This window comes from Oryctolagus cuniculus, chromosome 9 (assembly GCF_964237555.1).
Source record: "Oryctolagus cuniculus chromosome 9, mOryCun1.1, whole genome shotgun sequence".
In the NCBI taxonomy this organism is placed as follows: domain Eukaryota; kingdom Metazoa; phylum Chordata; class Mammalia; order Lagomorpha; family Leporidae; genus Oryctolagus; species Oryctolagus cuniculus.
In genome coordinates, this window is record NC_091440.1 from 95,596,663 (window position 1) to 95,613,498 (window position 16,836).

At 43.7% G+C, this 16,836-nt stretch overlaps 1 protein-coding gene across 12 annotated transcripts in view; it reads left to right on the top strand.

The window, feature by feature from the left end:
- ATP8A2 (ATPase phospholipid transporting 8A2) overlaps positions 1–16,836 on the top strand; it is a 729,626-nt gene that overhangs the window by 220,703 nt on the left and 492,087 nt on the right. For 11 of the 12 annotated variants that reach the window (XR_011378928.1, XM_070049167.1, XM_051850719.2 and 8 more), the window contains 4 exons: positions 2,161–2,234; positions 5,105–5,174; positions 6,144–6,271; positions 7,470–7,581. Coding sequence is in view for 11 of the 12 variants with exons in the window: in XM_070049167.1 (XP_069905268.1) it covers positions 2,161–2,234; positions 5,105–5,174; positions 6,144–6,271; positions 7,470–7,581 (384 nt within the window). In the remaining variant the exon portion in view is untranslated. The remainder of the gene's footprint in view (positions 1–2,160; positions 2,235–5,104; positions 5,175–6,143; positions 6,272–7,469; positions 7,582–16,836) is intronic. The other variant, XM_070049168.1, reaches the window with a different exon arrangement.

A 16,836-nucleotide genomic window follows, 5' to 3' on the forward strand; every position in this document is an offset into this window, starting at 1 on the left:
CGACCGGGACTAGAACCTGGTGTACTGGCGCCGCAAGGCGGAGGATTAGCCTATTGAGCCGCGGCACTGGCCGCCCATTCACTTTTATTTATTTATTTATTTATTTTTTGACAGGCAGAGTGGACAGTGAAGAGATAGAGAGAGACAGAGAGAAAGGTCTTCCTTTGCCGTTGGTTCACCCTCCAATGGCCGCTGCTGCCAGCGTGCTGTGGCCGGCGCACCGCGCTGATCCGATGGCAGGAGCCAGGTACTTCTCCTGGTCTTCCATGGGGTGCAGGGCCCAAGGACTTGGGCCATCCTCCACTGCACTCCTGGGCCACAGCAGAGAGCTGGCCTGGAAGAGGGGCAACCGGGACAGAATCCGGCACCCCAACCAGGACTAGAACCCGGTGTGCCGGCACCGCAAGGCAGAGGATTAGCCTAGTGAGCCGCGGCGCTGGCCCCATTCACTTTTAAATAAATCCTGCTTTCACTTGTGTGCTATTGTGGATGCCTCTGCTTTGAGTACGTACCTCTGAGGGGGCACTGAACCTGGAATAGAGGTTGATACCTAGGCCCATAGTGGCAGTATTTCCCATGTTGGAAGTGAGGGCCCTGGAGTTCCAAGAGGGAAGCCATAGCTGGTGCCCCTCTGTGAAGCTGGGATTCCACCCAGGCTGGCCTGACTTGAAAGCCCTCAATCTCTCCAGCCTGGTGCAGTCTGTGGCATTATGTAGAGGGTCATAGACACTGGGCCACAGTGCTGCTTTGGAGTCTATAGCCTGTTTTCTTGGCCTGGGGGCTTCTGAGGCCTTTGTTTCCCAAGCTGTGATTCTGTTTCTGGCAGTCTTTCGAAGCTTTGCAAATCTTCTCTCTTTGATGCGGTAGATTTTTGGAGACCTTTCAGATGTACTCTTAATGGGTAAATTTGGTAATTTTTTTTTTTTTTTTGACAGGCAGAGTGGACAGTGAGAGAGACAGAGAGAAAGGTCTTCCTTTTGCCGTTGGTTCACCCTCCAATGGCCGCCACAGCTGGCGCGCTGCAGCCGGCGCACTGCGCTGATCTGATGGCAGGAGCCAGGTGCTTCTCCTGGTCTCCCATGGGGTGCAGGGCCCAAGGACTTGGGCCATCCTCCACTGCACTCCTGGGCCACAGCAGAGAGCTGGCCTGGAAGAGGGGCAACCAGGACAGAATCCGGCGCCCCGACCGGGACTAGAACCTGGTGTGCCGGTGCCGCTAGGCAGAGGATTAGCTTAGTGAGCCGCGGCGCCGGCCGGTAATTACTTTTAATCAGAATACTGGCCTTCTAGTCAGAGTGCCTAGTTTTGAGTCTTGGCTCTAACACTCTCGGGCTGTGTGACTCTGGTCAAGTTATTTTGCTTTGAGTCTCATGTGCTGCTTGGAAAGCAGAGAGGATTGTATATGCATTAACTCAGTTGATCCACACAGTAACTGCATGAAATATGTGCAGTTGCAGATGAGAAAACTGAGGCGGAGCTTGTTAGTCAGGGGTGTAGTTGGGGACTGGGACCCAGGTTCTTCCGTCAGCTCCGCTCAACTCTGCAGCTATAGAAACAGCCACGCATTGTTAATGGATAGGTCATTGTAAGAAAATGACCTCTCTATGGTTCTGACTCATCCCTTTTCTCCCTCTTTCTCCTTTCTTAGAAACTTGTTTTCATTAAATGTCATTGCAAAAAAAGGACAATAGAGTTGTCTCAGTATCTGTGGGGGGTATTCCATTATCCCTCTCACTGCCCCCTACCCAGGATGCCCAGGTCCTGGTGTCCTTTGTGCACATCACCCATGCATATTCTCCCATACACGTTACATCATCTCCAGATCATGTGTAACACCATGAAAATCACTAAGAAAATCCATGTGAATGGTTGTTCTGTTGTGCATGGTTTAGGGAGTCATGACAGAAGGAGGCTGTATAGTCCAGATGGGATTTTGCTTCTGAATGTTTTGGGGCCCTTCCTGGCTGAATCTGTGACTGTGGAACTCATGGATGTGGAGAGCCGGTGGAAGTACCAGTTGCCTGTGTGACATGTTTGGGCTTCTCTGAATTAAGCGTCATGGCTTCGTGGTGTGGTATTTTTCTGCACATGTCTAACCACCTTGACCACTGTTTGTGCTTCCTTTTCTTCTGTGCCTCTGTCCTTGTCCCCGGTCTCCAGGTGGCAGTGGGCGACATCGTGAAAGTCCTCAATGGGCAGTATCTTCCAGCAGACATGGTCCTGCTCTCCTCCAGGTCAGGTGTGCTGCTGGGCACTTTTTTTTTTTTTAATAAATGTTAAGAACAATAAAATGTTAAATGGCAACTGCAGAAATCCTGGGCCACCTTTTCCCTGTGATCCTGTGCGTGACATCCTTTTCCTCCTTATCCTGTTCCTCTCTAATCCAAAAATCTGAAATTCTATAATTTGGAGCATTTTGGATTTAGGATTTTTAGATAAGGGATGCTCAACTCATGCCTGGATCCTACATTTTCTTTGTCTCATTCATTCCTTTGGGAGTTTTCTGAATTCTTATATAGATTGACTCATTTTAGTGCCTTGGCTATTTCTTGAAGGGGGGGTGTCTTCACTTACAGGGACACTGACCCCAGAGCAGTGGACCCCTGGGGATTGTAGCACATCTTAATCATCAGCATCAGCTTCCTGTTGGGTCCAGGCAGCAGCCCATCACACAGGACTCATTGCCGCCCTTGAATAACTGTTCAGAGTACCATGGGCATTGTCTCAGTGTAGGCATGATGTATGCTTTTTACTTGTTTGTATTTTTCTCCCTTTCTGTCCAAATATCACTGCCATGTTCTTTGGTAGCTTTGTGCTAGAAATATATCAAATATATCACCCCTCAGTTATACATGTAGTGGACAGCACAAACCTGGCCTTTTTAATAAAGATTTATTGATTTATTTGAAAGGCAGAGTGGCAAAAAAATGGGGAGAGAGAGAAAGAGAGAATATTTCATTTGCTGGTTCACTCCCTAAATGGTTGTAACAGCAATGTCTGGGACAGGCAGAGTTAGACAGTGAGAGAGAGAGAGAGAAAGAGAGAGAAAGGTCTTCCTTCTGTTGGTTCAACCCCCAAATGGCCGCTACAGCCGGCACGCTGCGCCGATTAGAAGCCAGGAGCCAGGTGCTTCCTCCTGGTCTCCCAGGCGGGTGCAGGGCCAAGCACTTGGGCCATCCTCCACTGCACTCCTGGGCCACAGCAGAGAGCTGGACTGGAAGAGGGCAACGGGGTGCCGGCGCCGCAGGTGGAGGATTAGCTTAGTGAGCTGCAGCACCGGCTAAGGTAGCCTGCTTTTACAATATCCCATTTAATCTTCCCAGTAGCCATTTCTATTTTTCCTTTTTGCATGAGAAAACAACATACTGTTTAGTCCATAAAGTCATAGAAGTCCATAAAGGCCGCATAAGCCCATAAAGTTAGCCCAGCAGAATTTTTTTATTTTTATTTTTATTTTTTATTTTTTTTGACAGGCAGAGTGGGCAGTGAGAGAGACAGAGAGAAAGGTCTTCCTTTGCCGTTGGTTCACCCTCCAATGGCCGCCGCAGCTGGCACGCTGCTGCCGGCACACTGCGCTGATCCGATGGCAGGAGCCAGGTGCTTCTCCTGGTCTCCCATGGGGTGCAGGGCCCAAGGACTTGGGCCATCCTCCACTGCACTCCCTGGCCACAGCAGAGGGCTGGCCTGGAAGGGGGCAATCGGGACAGAATCCGGCGCCCCGACCGGGACTAGAACCCGGTGTGCTGGCGCCACTAGGCGGAGGATTAGCCTATTGAGCCGCAGCGCCGGCCAGCCCAGCAGAATTTTAATTTAGCCTGTGGGTTGCACAGTCCATTCTTGCCACCACTGACTATGCCGACTAACCCAAACTCAAAGATGAGAACTGGGAGAATAGCACCGATGCACTCAGGTTTTATTCTTGGGATATTCTGGCTTTCACACTGGGTGCTTTGGGGTGGGCATTTGGCTCAGGGGTGGAGATGCCGCTTGGGATGCCCACAGCCCATGTTGGGATGAATGCCTGAGATCTAGACCCAGCTCCACTCCCGATTGCAGCTTCCTGCTGATGGACACAGTCTGAGGCCCTAAGTGATGGCTCAAGTACTTGGGTCTCTGCCACCCCCATGGGAGACCTGGATTGAGTTCCTGGTTTCTGGCTTTGGCTTGGCCCAGCCCTGGGTGTTGCAGGCATTTGGGGAGTGAATCAGTGGATGGAAAATTTCTGTCTATTTTGCCTCACTCTGTCTTTCAAATACATTTAGTAAATAAATCAAAACTAAAAAACTTTTTTGTTTATCTGATTAAAATTTGCCCTTTGATTTGGTAAAAAATGCAGCCAGGAGCAGGCATTCAGCCTAGTGCCCATGTCCTGTTTTGGAGTACTTGGGTTTGATTTCCCACTCTGTCTCTGACTCCAGCTTTCTGCTGGTGTAGACCTTGGGAGGCAACGGGAGATGGCTCAAGTACATGGGTCCCTTTTCCCCATATGGGGGACCTGACCTGAGCTTTGGGCTCATGGCTTTAGCCTTGGCCCAGTCCTGCCTGTGGTGGGCATTTGGGCATATGAATCAGTGGATGGAAAATCTGTCTGTCTCTCTGCCTTTCAAATAAATATGTTAAATTGGAAAAAAAAAACTTAAGAAAATTGCAAAGAAGCAAAGGCTCTGCCTCAATCCTTCAGTGTAGGCTGTGATTTTCTTCAGATGAGTTGTTCTGGCCACGCCTGAGTCACCTCTATTGGTCAGGGTGAGGCTCAGCCTCAGATTTTGAGGACCACTCCCACCCAGTGTCCGGGTCTTAGCCGGACCATCTCTTGTTTCAGGCCACAGGTTCCCCCCCACCACCCATTCATCCCCAGTCCTGTCTGCCTGACACCCTGCAGTCGGTAGGTGGGACCTGGGAAGACAGCTGTCTCTTGATGTTGAGCCCCAAAGATGAGTGTGTGCCTTCCTTTGTCAGCAGTGACAACCACTGACATGGCCGTTGATAACAACTTAATTTGAGGGATTGATTGGCACACATAGTTTCTGTAATAGTGACTTTCTGAACAGTAAATTTGTGGAGAAGACTACACTGAATTTGACTTTTTTTCTTTCTTCCCTAGTGAACCTCAGGCAATGTGTTACGTTGAAACAGCAAATCTCGACGGCGAGACAAACCTTAAAATACGTCAGGTAAGGTCACTTTTGTGACTTGCACTGTCTTGGGAGCCCAAGTTGCATGCGTGGTCCTCCCACATGTGCCACTCCATGGCTTTTCTAGAGAGAAGCATGTTCAGCCACAAAAGGGTGGGGAATGCCTTGAAAGTGGTGGGAGAGACGAAACATGGGCTTCAGCACAGGATCGCTTGCCAAGGACACCGTGCCTTTGTTTCTGTCTTCTGAGCTCTCTGCTGTGATGCCAAAGACAGCACACACTCAGCTAAGATGAGCTCATGATAGAAGGGACGGTGACTGCCTCGGAGGGACGGAGCAGATGAGCCTCGGGTGTCTCAGTGTAGGCCGCTGCTGGAGCTTAGACTCTAGTTCTAGAGAGTGGTATAGCAGACACGAAGTGCCCATGCTGTAAATATTCTGACTATGTATTTTTAATTCTACAATGAAGAAGTTTTCAATATCTAAAAATTTTAAGCATTTTGACACTGCTGCATGCAGTTGAATTTAATATTTCTGTCCACTTTTCTACTATAGGTTTTTGCTTTAGACATTTTTTTTTTTTTCTGTTTAAAGAAGAGTTAACAAGGTTTGTGGTACTAGTCTGTTTTGGTGTATATTTCAAAATGTATAGAAAAATCCATTTATTTTTTTCAAAAAGAAGAGGTGAGTGCTACGTAGTGTAAAATATTAAAGAGATACTCAATTTTAAGAGTGATGCCATAAAGCTAGTAGATTATGCTTTCTGTAAGGTGCGTGAGTATAATTAACACGGATGTTTCTCACCCACTGGTGGAATCTTCACTTTCTGCTTCATTGAAATCTCTGCTACTTTTGCATTAGATTGTTGTGACACAAGTTGCCAATAAAGTCTATCAGATTTGATTTATCAAATTATTGCATCATTTCTTTGTGATTAAGGAGATTCTGAAAGTTGTTCCTTAAATATGGGAGATTGTGTTCAGCTACCTCTTTTGTTTAACGTTTTAGGGTTTGAGTCACACTGCTGACATGCAAACAAGGGATGTGTTAATGAAGTTATCTGGAACTGTAGAATGTGAAGGGCCCAATCGCCACCTCTATGACTTCACTGGAAACTTGAACTTAGATGGAAAAAGGTATCATTTTTCCTGTTCTCAGTATTTTTTTTGTAATGTAACTAAGAGTTATTGGAGTTTTGGAACATGCATTTGTTTTCTACTTTCATAATATTTTAGAATAGTGAGATTTCTTCATATTAGCTTAGCTATGGCACCCTGAGCTTTTCTTGAGCCACCATTTCAATAAATTCAAAATTTCCATTAAATTGAAGTAAAACCTAATTTTTACACAAGAAAAGAGTCTGTGGGACTCTGATGAAGTTCATAGCTTGTGGTCTGTTCTTTCTGTGCCCATAACTGCCAAGCAAGGTAAATGGTTTTAGCTGTGTGTACTTGTCCAGAAAAGCAGAAGGCAGGTGTCTGAGGTGCACCGAAGCTGCTAGACTCAGGAGAGAAATTTATTGTTTGTTTTGCTAGCATTCTCCTGAATAGCACTCGCTTGTTTTTAGAGTCCAGTGAAGGATTGCTGTTTGTTTAGAATCTATTCAGTGCCCTGTTGTCTGTATTCTGTTGTCCTCTTTGGTGTTCATTGTTGAGAGTCTTATGTTGTCATGACGTTGGGGAACAGTTTCCATCTTCTGCCCATCTGTTATCTGCATGCTTCTGACCAGTGCTCCCCAGACCTGTTGGACTGTCCTTTATGTTTTGTGTAGAATCACGGCTTGGGTCGTTGGACTTGGCCCACAGAAAATATGAAGGCAAAGTGGGCTTGCTTGTGGCTTTTCACTTAGCATGCATACCCATTTTCTTTGCTACCCATTTTGAATGTCTAAATTATCACTCAGGTATTTATATAATCATTAAGTATTCCCTAACAAACTTGATAGCTTAGGTTTACTGCTTTTCACATTTTTTTTTCCTCACAATAACCTATCAAATAAACTCAATTTCCCAAATGGAGAGGGTTTTGGTTGTTGTCTTGGCAATTTTATTTTGGGTGTTGAATTTCATCATGGGATTATAAGAGATATGATTCTCTCTAATGTTTTATCTTTTAAAAAAGATCCTTTATCTGTAGTGATGAGTGGATAAAATAATCTTTTATCTGGGTGTTTTTGGAGTAGAATAGGCCAAAGATAACCTTTGTGTTTCTCCATGAAATAATTCAAATTTGACTAAAGGAAACATTGGGTTTATCGTGGGGTTATGTGTAAGGGGAACTTCATGCTCACTTGTCAGACTATCATTAAATGTAAATGTTGTTTCTTATTTTTAGCCCTGTTTCCCTTGGGCCTGACCAGATCTTATTAAGAGGTACACAGCTTAGAAATACTCAGTGGGTCTTTGGCATAGTTGTGTATACTGGACACGACACCAAGCTCATGCAGGTAAAACATTTCTATGCTGAAAAACAATACTGATTTTAGTCTTTTTCTTTCTTTTTATTTTTATTGAATACAGGGTGGAAAATACAGATACTGCATTTAGGAGGCTCAAGTGTGTCTAGGAACCTAAATCTGGAAAGGAAGTGACTTTATTTTAGTTTTGTAGGTAACTTCTTCTGGATCTCTGTTATCTTATCAGATATCTGTTACCTCTTACCTGAAATATAAATAAATGGTCTTATTTTTTAGTTTTAGGGGGACAATCAATTCTAAATTATTTGTCTTCTGAACTTCAAAGGGGAATTAGTTCCAACTTTTTTCTTCTTTCTCTACTTTTTCTCTTCATTTCATTAAGATGTTATAGTAAATTGTCTTAAATAACTAAATTCTAGGCAATTTATAATCTGTTATTGTTGAACTAGTATTTATTCTTCATATACCAAAGGAAAAATATTGTTAATGTGATTTTGCTTTTTCCTTGTTGATTTTTTTAAAAAACTATTGCTTGTGAATTTGTAGCTTGCATATATGTTATGATAATATTTTCCAGATATCTTTTGAAATTCTACATGAACCAGTGTCCCTATGTGCCGTTTCTGTTCTTTTGTGTCATTTGGTGTCTTATTTCACTAATGGAAGCTGTTAATGAGAATTGGTTTTTCAGCTCATTTACCCTTTTGTATAACTTCTCAAGCACACATTTGGCTATATTTCTTAATCAAAAAGTATTTAGTGACCACCATGCACCAAGTCTTGTGCTGGCTATTTGGTACCATGGTGAAAGGCCCAGGCTTACCCTATGGGAACTGGGTAGACTAAAGAGTAATTCAGTATCACAAAGTAGAGAGATAGTGGTTGTGTTGTGTGTTATTATGAGATGCTGTGATGTTTGTAGAAGGGTCATCCAACCTAAGTTTGGGGATACAGTTAACGGGATACCAAAAATGAGCCCTGGGCAAAAGCAGGCTTTAGAATATTGAATTGGTGAAGGCAGACTATTGCATTGATCCCCTCTTTGAGGTCAAAGGCTAGGAAGATGAGGAAGGTAAATATTAGACCAGGTCAAGTGTTGGAGCCTGTGACCACGCCAGCTAGTTAATGCAGTGAAGACAGGGAAGGGAGATAGGATTAGAAGGGTTGAGAGACTCGTTGGGGCTGACCAGGATTGGTGGAGTTGTAGAGTGGCTGGATGATCAGTGTGCAGGATACTCGACCTTGAGTGTTTGAGGTGGAAGTATTATAGCCTGGCAAGACCTGAGGGTAAACCATGTGAGGAGGATGCTCAGATAGAGCTACTGAAAACCACTCATTCTTGGGCATAAGGGACAGAGACTAAGGCATTCAGTGGGATGATGGCTGTGTTCATGAAGAAAGGATGGTGAAAAGGCTGGGGCAGAGAACACCATGAGCCAAGTTTAAGTCTTCAGTGAGTGAGGGGGAGTGACTGATGGGTCTTGCTGGGTGGGGAGAGAAGGCACAGGATGGTAATTTTTGTGTGTTTTTTTTTTTTTTTAAACATGACATTTGACAAATAAAGGTTCAGAAGTATTGCCAAGTCTTGAATATATATCCAGTAATACAACATCAGATGCTAAAAGATGTGTCTTTACTGGGGTACCCTCTGCCTGAAGAGGCTTCAGGGAAGACGTAGCCTTGGCAGTTAAGGATGAGGAGGACCTGGCACAGTTTTGGTCCTGGGAGGGTAGGACCCAGGTGCAGAACGGCTGCAAGGGTTGTGTGCTGGGTGAGCAGGTGAGAGGGCTCTGTGGTGGTTAGAAGCATGATGGTTGATGAGTGCTGAGAGGCTGCTCTTGGGTGGATTGTGATTGTTCACTATATCTGAGATGTGCTGCCTCTGCCGCAGCTCTGTCCATTTACAGGGGCTGATTTGAATGCCTACAGTATGTTGTTGCAGAGCAGTCTGTACGGAAGGACTTTATCTTGATGTAGTTTTGTGCTCTGCCACCTGCTAAGAAGTCTGGAACTTCTCTGTCCAATGTCAGAAACCACTGCCAGGTGCTTGGAGCTCCACTAACCACAGATCAGGCCTTCCATTTCTTAGGATGAAATGACAAAAGTACCATGAATGGTTAGCCCAGACTTGGGCAGGGCCCCAAGACCAGTTTTCAGATTGCACATATTACAAAATTGGGCACCCTGCAAGATTTCATGGACACTGGGTATTTTTTCTCAGAGTGCTTTTCAAGATCATATATTGGTCAGTACAGCTTTGTAGCTAAGGTGTAAGAATTAGGTTAAATAAAGGCACTTCAGGTTCATGGAAATTGACTTAAAGAAGTGTATTTTGGTGCAAAAATGTTGAAATCCACATGTAGTTTTTTCATAATACACATTTTCTACAAACTTTCTGGTGATCTCAATGTTTACATGGCTTTAAACATTTTTGGCACAAAAATAATAGAGCTTTAATTCCATTTTGGATGACATTTAAAAGATGTTTATTTTTCTCTATGAGAGAGAGAGAGAGAGATTAAGAGAGAGAAATATCTTTCATCTGCTGGTTCACTGCCCAGTTCCACAGCAGCCAAGACTAGGCCAAGCTAGTCAGGAGCCCAGCACTCCATCTGGGTCTCCCACATGGGCAACGGGGATCCAGGCACTTGAACCATCACCTGTTATCTCCCAGGAAGCAGTGGCAGGAAGCAGAATCAGAAGTGCAGTGGCCAGGACCTGAACCCCCACCTCCCATATGGGATACAGGCGTTTCAAGTGGCAGCTTAGCCTGTTGCACACCACACCCACCTCCTCCTCCATGATGCTTTTGACATACCCTTGCACATTCATACGCTTCCATCCTGTCTTCAGTGACAAGGTGTGCGCTAGGGGATCCTGTGCAGTTTGTATCCTGAGTGTGGGAGGCACTTGGCCTTGACCCTCATGTGATAACTCCCCTGGCAAGGCTTACTGTGGGTTGACTGTTGGAGTTCAGGATGATGGAAAACCCCAGAAACAACTGTGCTAGACTTGCTGTGCTGTAGGACTGAAAAGAGTGAAAATAATGAGCCTTCTAAAGAAATATAATGTAGCGCACAGAGCTGGAAGCCCTTTCCGTCTATACTCGCACTCCTTGACCACAGATAAGCAACTGGATTGGTGCAGAGTCCTTCTAACCTGGAAGGCTCCCTCCGTTCACATGTGGTGTGAAATATTTCAATCTACTAGTTCTGTTGGTTGAATTAATGGGAAAGGGATCACCACATTACAGCAAACATAACCGCAAATTGTGCCTTACTCTAAGTGATTAACATGTATTAACTCATTTATTGCTCACCATGGCTGTATGAGGAACATACAGATAAGTACTTCTCATTTCTAGAAGAGGGAATGGAGGCACGGAGTGTCTAAATTATCCCAATCTTGCAAACCTGGGGAGTGGTAGGGCTGGGATTCACATGCAGGCAGTCAGGCCACACAGAGCCAGTGTTCCCACTCACATTCTTCCGCCTGCTTTCTTAGGAGGGAATAAAATGAATCAGTTTCAGGTCTGGTTTTAGCTTTTTCAAAATCTGACACTTGACCTGTTTCTATTTACAATTCCACTCTGAGGAAATAGCAATATTCTTTAAGAATTTTATACTAGGATATTTCAAAACCTTTGTGAAAAATGAAGTTAAGATGTAAGTTTATTTTGGTGAAAATTAAAAAAAAAAACCTGTGCATAGTATTTTTCGTAATATGCACTTTCCTTGAGCTCTTGGAAGGACCCTCACAGGAACGCTTATGACTCTTTGAGGAATTTGACATTAAAAACTCATCTCTGCAAGTAGAAATCTTCGTGGCGTGGGGTAAGAACGCATAGACAGAGCTTGGCTTTCAGTAAGGGCATATATGGAAGCCGGATGTTTTGGGATTGTTTTTGTTCCACTGGATGAAAGATAAATTTTTGTAACCCTGTTAACTGGTCAGAATTCATCTACTGGAAAAGATTAGAAGTCAGTGACTAATGGGGTCAGAGGAATGAAGCTTGTTGTCATTTTTTTTTTCAATGAATGCTTATTGAAAATGGTAAGATCATCATTTGTTTTTAAAAGAGTAGGATAAATGGAGCCGGCGCTGCGGCTCACTAGGCTAATCCTCTGCCTTGCGGCGCCGGCACACCGGGTTCTTTTTTTTTTTTTTTTTTTAACTTTTATTTAATGAATATAGATTTCCAAAGTACAGCTTATGGAATACATTGGCTTCCCCCTCCCCCCTGATGACTTCCCTCCCACCCGCAACCCTCCCCTTTCCCGCTCTCTCTCCCCTTCCATTCACATCATGATTCATTTTCAATTTTCTATATATACAGAAGATCAGTTTAGTATACATTAAGTAAAGATTTCAACAGTTTGCACCCCCATAGAAACACAAAGTGAAATATACTGTTTGAGTACTCGTTATAGCATTAAATCTCAATGTACAGCACATTAAGGACAGAGATCCTACATGAGGAGTAAGTGCACAGTGACTCCTGTTGTTGACTTTACAAATTGACACTCCTGTTTATGGCCTCAGTAATCTCCCTATGCACCAGTCATGAGTTTCCAAGGCTATGGAAGCCTTTTGAGTTCTCTGACTCTTATCTTGTTTAGACAAGGTCATAGTCAAAGTGGAGGTTCTCTCCTCCCTTCAGAGAAAGGTACCTCCTTCTTTGAAGACCTGTTTTTTCCACTGGGATCTCACTCACAGAGATCTTTCATTTAGGTTTTTTTTGTTTGTTTGTTTGTTTTTTGTTTTTTACCAGAGTGTCTTGGCTTTCCATGCCTGAAATACTCTCATGGGCTTTTCAGCCGGATCCGAATGCCTTTAGGGCTGATTCTGAGGCCAGAGTGCTGTTTAGGACATCTGCCATTCTATGAGTCTGCTGTGTATCTCGTTTCCCATGTTGGATCACTCTCCCCTTTATTTATTCCATCGGTTAGTATTAGCAGGTACTAGACTTGTTTATGTGATCCCTTTGACTCTTAGTCCTTTCATTATGATCAATTGTGAACTGAAATTGATCACTTGGACTAGTGAGATGGCATTGGTACATGCCACCTTGATGGGATTGAATTGGAATCCCCTGGTATGTGTCTAACTCTACCATTTGCGGCAAGTCAGCTTGAGCATGTCCCAAATTATACATCTCTTCCCTCTCTTATTCCCACTCTAATGTTTAACAGGGATCACATTTCAGTTAAATTTCAACACTTAAGAATAACTGTGTATTAATTACAGAATTAAACCAGTCATATTAAGTAGAACAGACAAAAAAAATACTAAGAGGGATAATGTATTAAGTTGTTCATTAACAGGGCTATGCTGATCGAGTCACCATTTCTCATAGTGTCCATTTCACTTCAACAGGTTTCCTTTTTGGTGTTCAGTCAGTTGTCACCGATCAGGGAGAACATATGATATTTGTCCCTTTGGGACTGGCTTATTTCACTCAGCATGATGTGTTCCAGATTCCTCCATTTTGTTGCAAATGACTGGATTTCATTGTTTCTTACTGCGGTATAGTATTCTAAAGAGTACATATTCCATAATTTCTTTATCCAGTCTACCGTTGATGGGCATTTAGGTTGGTTCCAGGTCTTGGCTATTGTGAATTGTGCTGCAATAAACATTAGGGTGCAGACCTCTTTTTTGTTTGCCAATTTAAATTCCTTTGGGTAAATTCCAAGGAGTGGGATGCTGGGTCGAACGGTAGGGTTATATTCAGGTTTCTGAGGAATCTCCAGACTGACTTCCATAGTGGCTTGACCAGTTTGCATTCCCACCAACAGTGGGTTAGTGTCCCTTTTTCCCCACATCCTCGCCAGCATCTGTTGTTGGTAGATTTCTGTATGTGGGCCATTCTCACCGGGGTGAGGTGAAACCTCATTGTGGTTTTGATTTGCATTTCCCTGATTGCTAGTGACCTTGAACATTTTTTCATGTGCCTGTTGGCCATTTGGATTTCCTCTTTTGAAAAATGGCCCATCTCTTAAGTGGGTTGTTGGTTTTGTTTTTGTGGAGTTTCTTGATCTCTTTGTAGATTCTGGGCACACCGGTTTCTAGTCCCGGTTGGGGCGCCGGATTCTGTCCCGGTTGCCCCTCTTCCAGGCCAGCTCTCTGCCATGGCCAGGGAGTACAGTGGAGGATGGCCAGTCTTTGGGCCCTGCACCCCATGGGAGACCAGGAGAAGCACCTGGCTCCTGCCTTCGGATCAGCGTGATGCGCAGTCCACAGCACGCCGGCTGCGGCAGCCCTTGGAGGGTGAACCAACGGCAAAAGGAAGAGCTTTCTCTCTGTCTCTCTCTCTCACTGTCCACTCTGCCTGTCAAATAAATAAATAGATAAATAAAAATAAAAGAGTAGGATAAATGGTCTTGGAACTGCTCTGCTGTGTCTTGGCTGGAGGCCCGATACAGATGTGTCATTCCTGTTGGCCTTTATATGGTATTTGACAAAGTGGCCTTCCCTAGTGGATTTATTTCCATTTAAATTCAAGAGGAATTTTTTTTTAAGTCTGTAAAGTCTGGTTAATTTAGAGAACTTCCCTCTTCTAGCCTCTAATGGTGCCTGCCCCCTGGGCTTGTGGTCCCCTCTCCATCTTCAGAGCCAGCAGTGCAATGTCTGTCTGGTTGTTCATGTGTAGTCACCCGCCCTCCGGCCACAAGTAAGAAAGCCTCTCTCTTTTCATGACCCCTGTGATGAGATTGGGTCCACTTGGGTAATCCAGGATAATCTCCCCATCATAGCTGCACCATTTCTTTTGCTATATAAAATAACACACAGTTTCCAGGGATTGGGAGATGGATATCACTGGTGGGGAATTATTTTGCCCATTACAGCTACCTTCAGAAATCTTTCTTTAGGGCATATGCATCTTTTTGTTTTGAAAGAAAAAATTGTATTAACAGTAACTGTACATACCTAGGGGCCACAGTGCAATATTTTAATAAATGTATATATGATGTATACTGACCAAATCAGGATAATCAGTATTTTCTCTTTGACATTGCTTTGTGATCGGAGTTGTGGGGAGCAACTGGGAGCAACTCGGACTAGACTAAGTTATTGCAATTAAGACTTATTCTATGCATCTGCTCTCCCACAATATGGCGCTGGGAGAGGAGAAAACAGCTTCTACGCAGCTGCCTCTTGCCAACTTGAGTGATGACCTCCAGGAGCTGATCCTGCTCCTGATTGGAGGAGAGCAGCGTACTCGGTGTGTGGGTAGCAGAGTTGGGATTGGTGAAAGAGGACTATAAAGGAGGAGAGAGACAACATGCACCAGGAACACCTGAGGAACACCTGTGCAGCCCCCGAGAGAGCCGGCCGGCGGTGTGCCGCTCCCCCGCGGAAGTGGGGAATGTGGCAGGGGGAACCGCCCCTCCACGGAGGTGAAGGGACAGTAGCCAACCCGGGAAGAACCAGCAGCAAACCCGGGAAGGGCCGAGCAGACAGAAAGAACAACGCAGGGTTCAGTGTCGTTCCTCCATGAAGACGGGGAGCGACATAATGGTGCCGTGACTCGGATATGAAGCCTAGGCAGGGTTTAGTGTCGTTCCTCCATGAAGAGGGGGAGCGACAGGAGTGTTGGAGCTTTTCTTTTCTCTTTGTTCGTTCTAGAAGGTTATTGTGAACTGTATTTTTCCCACTATGCTGTGAAACAGGACCTTATTCATTCACTCTCACTCTGATTTGCTACCCATCATCCAAATTCCACTTATCCCCCCATTCCTCCCAGCATCTAGTAATCACCATTCTGTGTTCAGATTGAGTTTTTGTTTTTAACTCCCACATATGAGGGAGACTATACAGTATTTGTCTTTCTGTCTGGCTTATTTCACTTAAAATGATGTCCTCCAGTTCCATCCATTTTGCTGCAAATGACAGGATTTAATTCCTTTTTTGGCTGAATAATATTTCATTGTGCATATATATATTTACATGTATCACATTTTATTTGTCCATTCATCTAATAATGGACATCTTGTTTGATTCCATATCTTTGCTGTTGTGAACAGTTCTGCAATAAACATGGTGGAGCAGGTATCTCTTTGATACAGTGATTTCATGTCTTTTGGGTATATACTCAGTAGAAGGATTGTTGGATCATAGGACAGTTCTATTTCTAATATGTAAGAAATCTCCATACTGTTTTCCATAGTGACTGTACTAATTTACATTCTTACCAATAGTGTTTAAGAGTTCCCCTTTCTCCACATACTCACCAGCATTTATTACTGTCTGTCTTTTTGATAATAGTCATTATGACAGGGGTGAGGTATACCTCATTGCGGTTTTGATTTGCTTTTGCCTGATGGCTAATTGTGTTGATAATTTTTTCATATATTTGTTGGCCATCTGCATTTCTTCTTTTGAGAACTGTCTATTTAGGTCCTCTGCCCATTTCTTTATTGGATTGTTTGTTTTTTTGTTGTTGAGTTTTTTTGAGATCTTGACATATTTTTAGATATTAATCCTTTGCCAGATAAGTAGCTTGCACATATTTTCTCTCATTTTTTGGGTGTCTCTTCTCCCTCTTGTTTCCTTTATTGTGCAGAAGCTTCTGAGATTGATTAATTGCATTTGTCCAGTTTTGCTTTTGTTGCCTATGCTTTAGGGTTCTTATCCAAAAACCATTGCCTATACCAATTTCTTAATGTGTTTCCTCTATGTTTTCTGCTAACAGTTGCATAGTTTGAAGTCTTACATTTAGGTCTTTGATCCATATTGAGTTGATTTTTATATATGATCAGAAGTAGGTATCTAATTTAATTTTACTACATATGTAGATCCAGTTTTGCCAGCACCATTTATTGAAAAGACTATCCTTTCTCTAGGATCTCTTCTTTGCACCTTTGTCAAAAACCAGTTGACTGTATGTATGTGGGTTATTTTTCTGATTCTCTTTTCTGTCTCATTGGCTTTTATGCCAGGAGTATGCTGTTTTAATTACTATAGCTTTGTGTAGTATGTTTTAACATCAGGAATTGTGGTGCTTCTAACTTTATTTTTTAAAATCAGTTGACACAAAGTGCATAACTGCTTTGCATAGACTGTACTCTTGACTTCTCCACTACTGGGGTCTAGTCCTAAATTTTCCACTTGAAAGGCAGTGGTCCTTGAATCTGGTGTTAATGAACCTTTCTGAACTTGCCCTCTAATGTTGACCTCTACCAGTAATGAGAATGCTGGCAAGCTGTCTGTGGGAAGGCTGTCTTCTCTATTCTGTTGTAACCTTCCTGTTTATATTCTACCTAAGATTCAGAGCCATTCAGG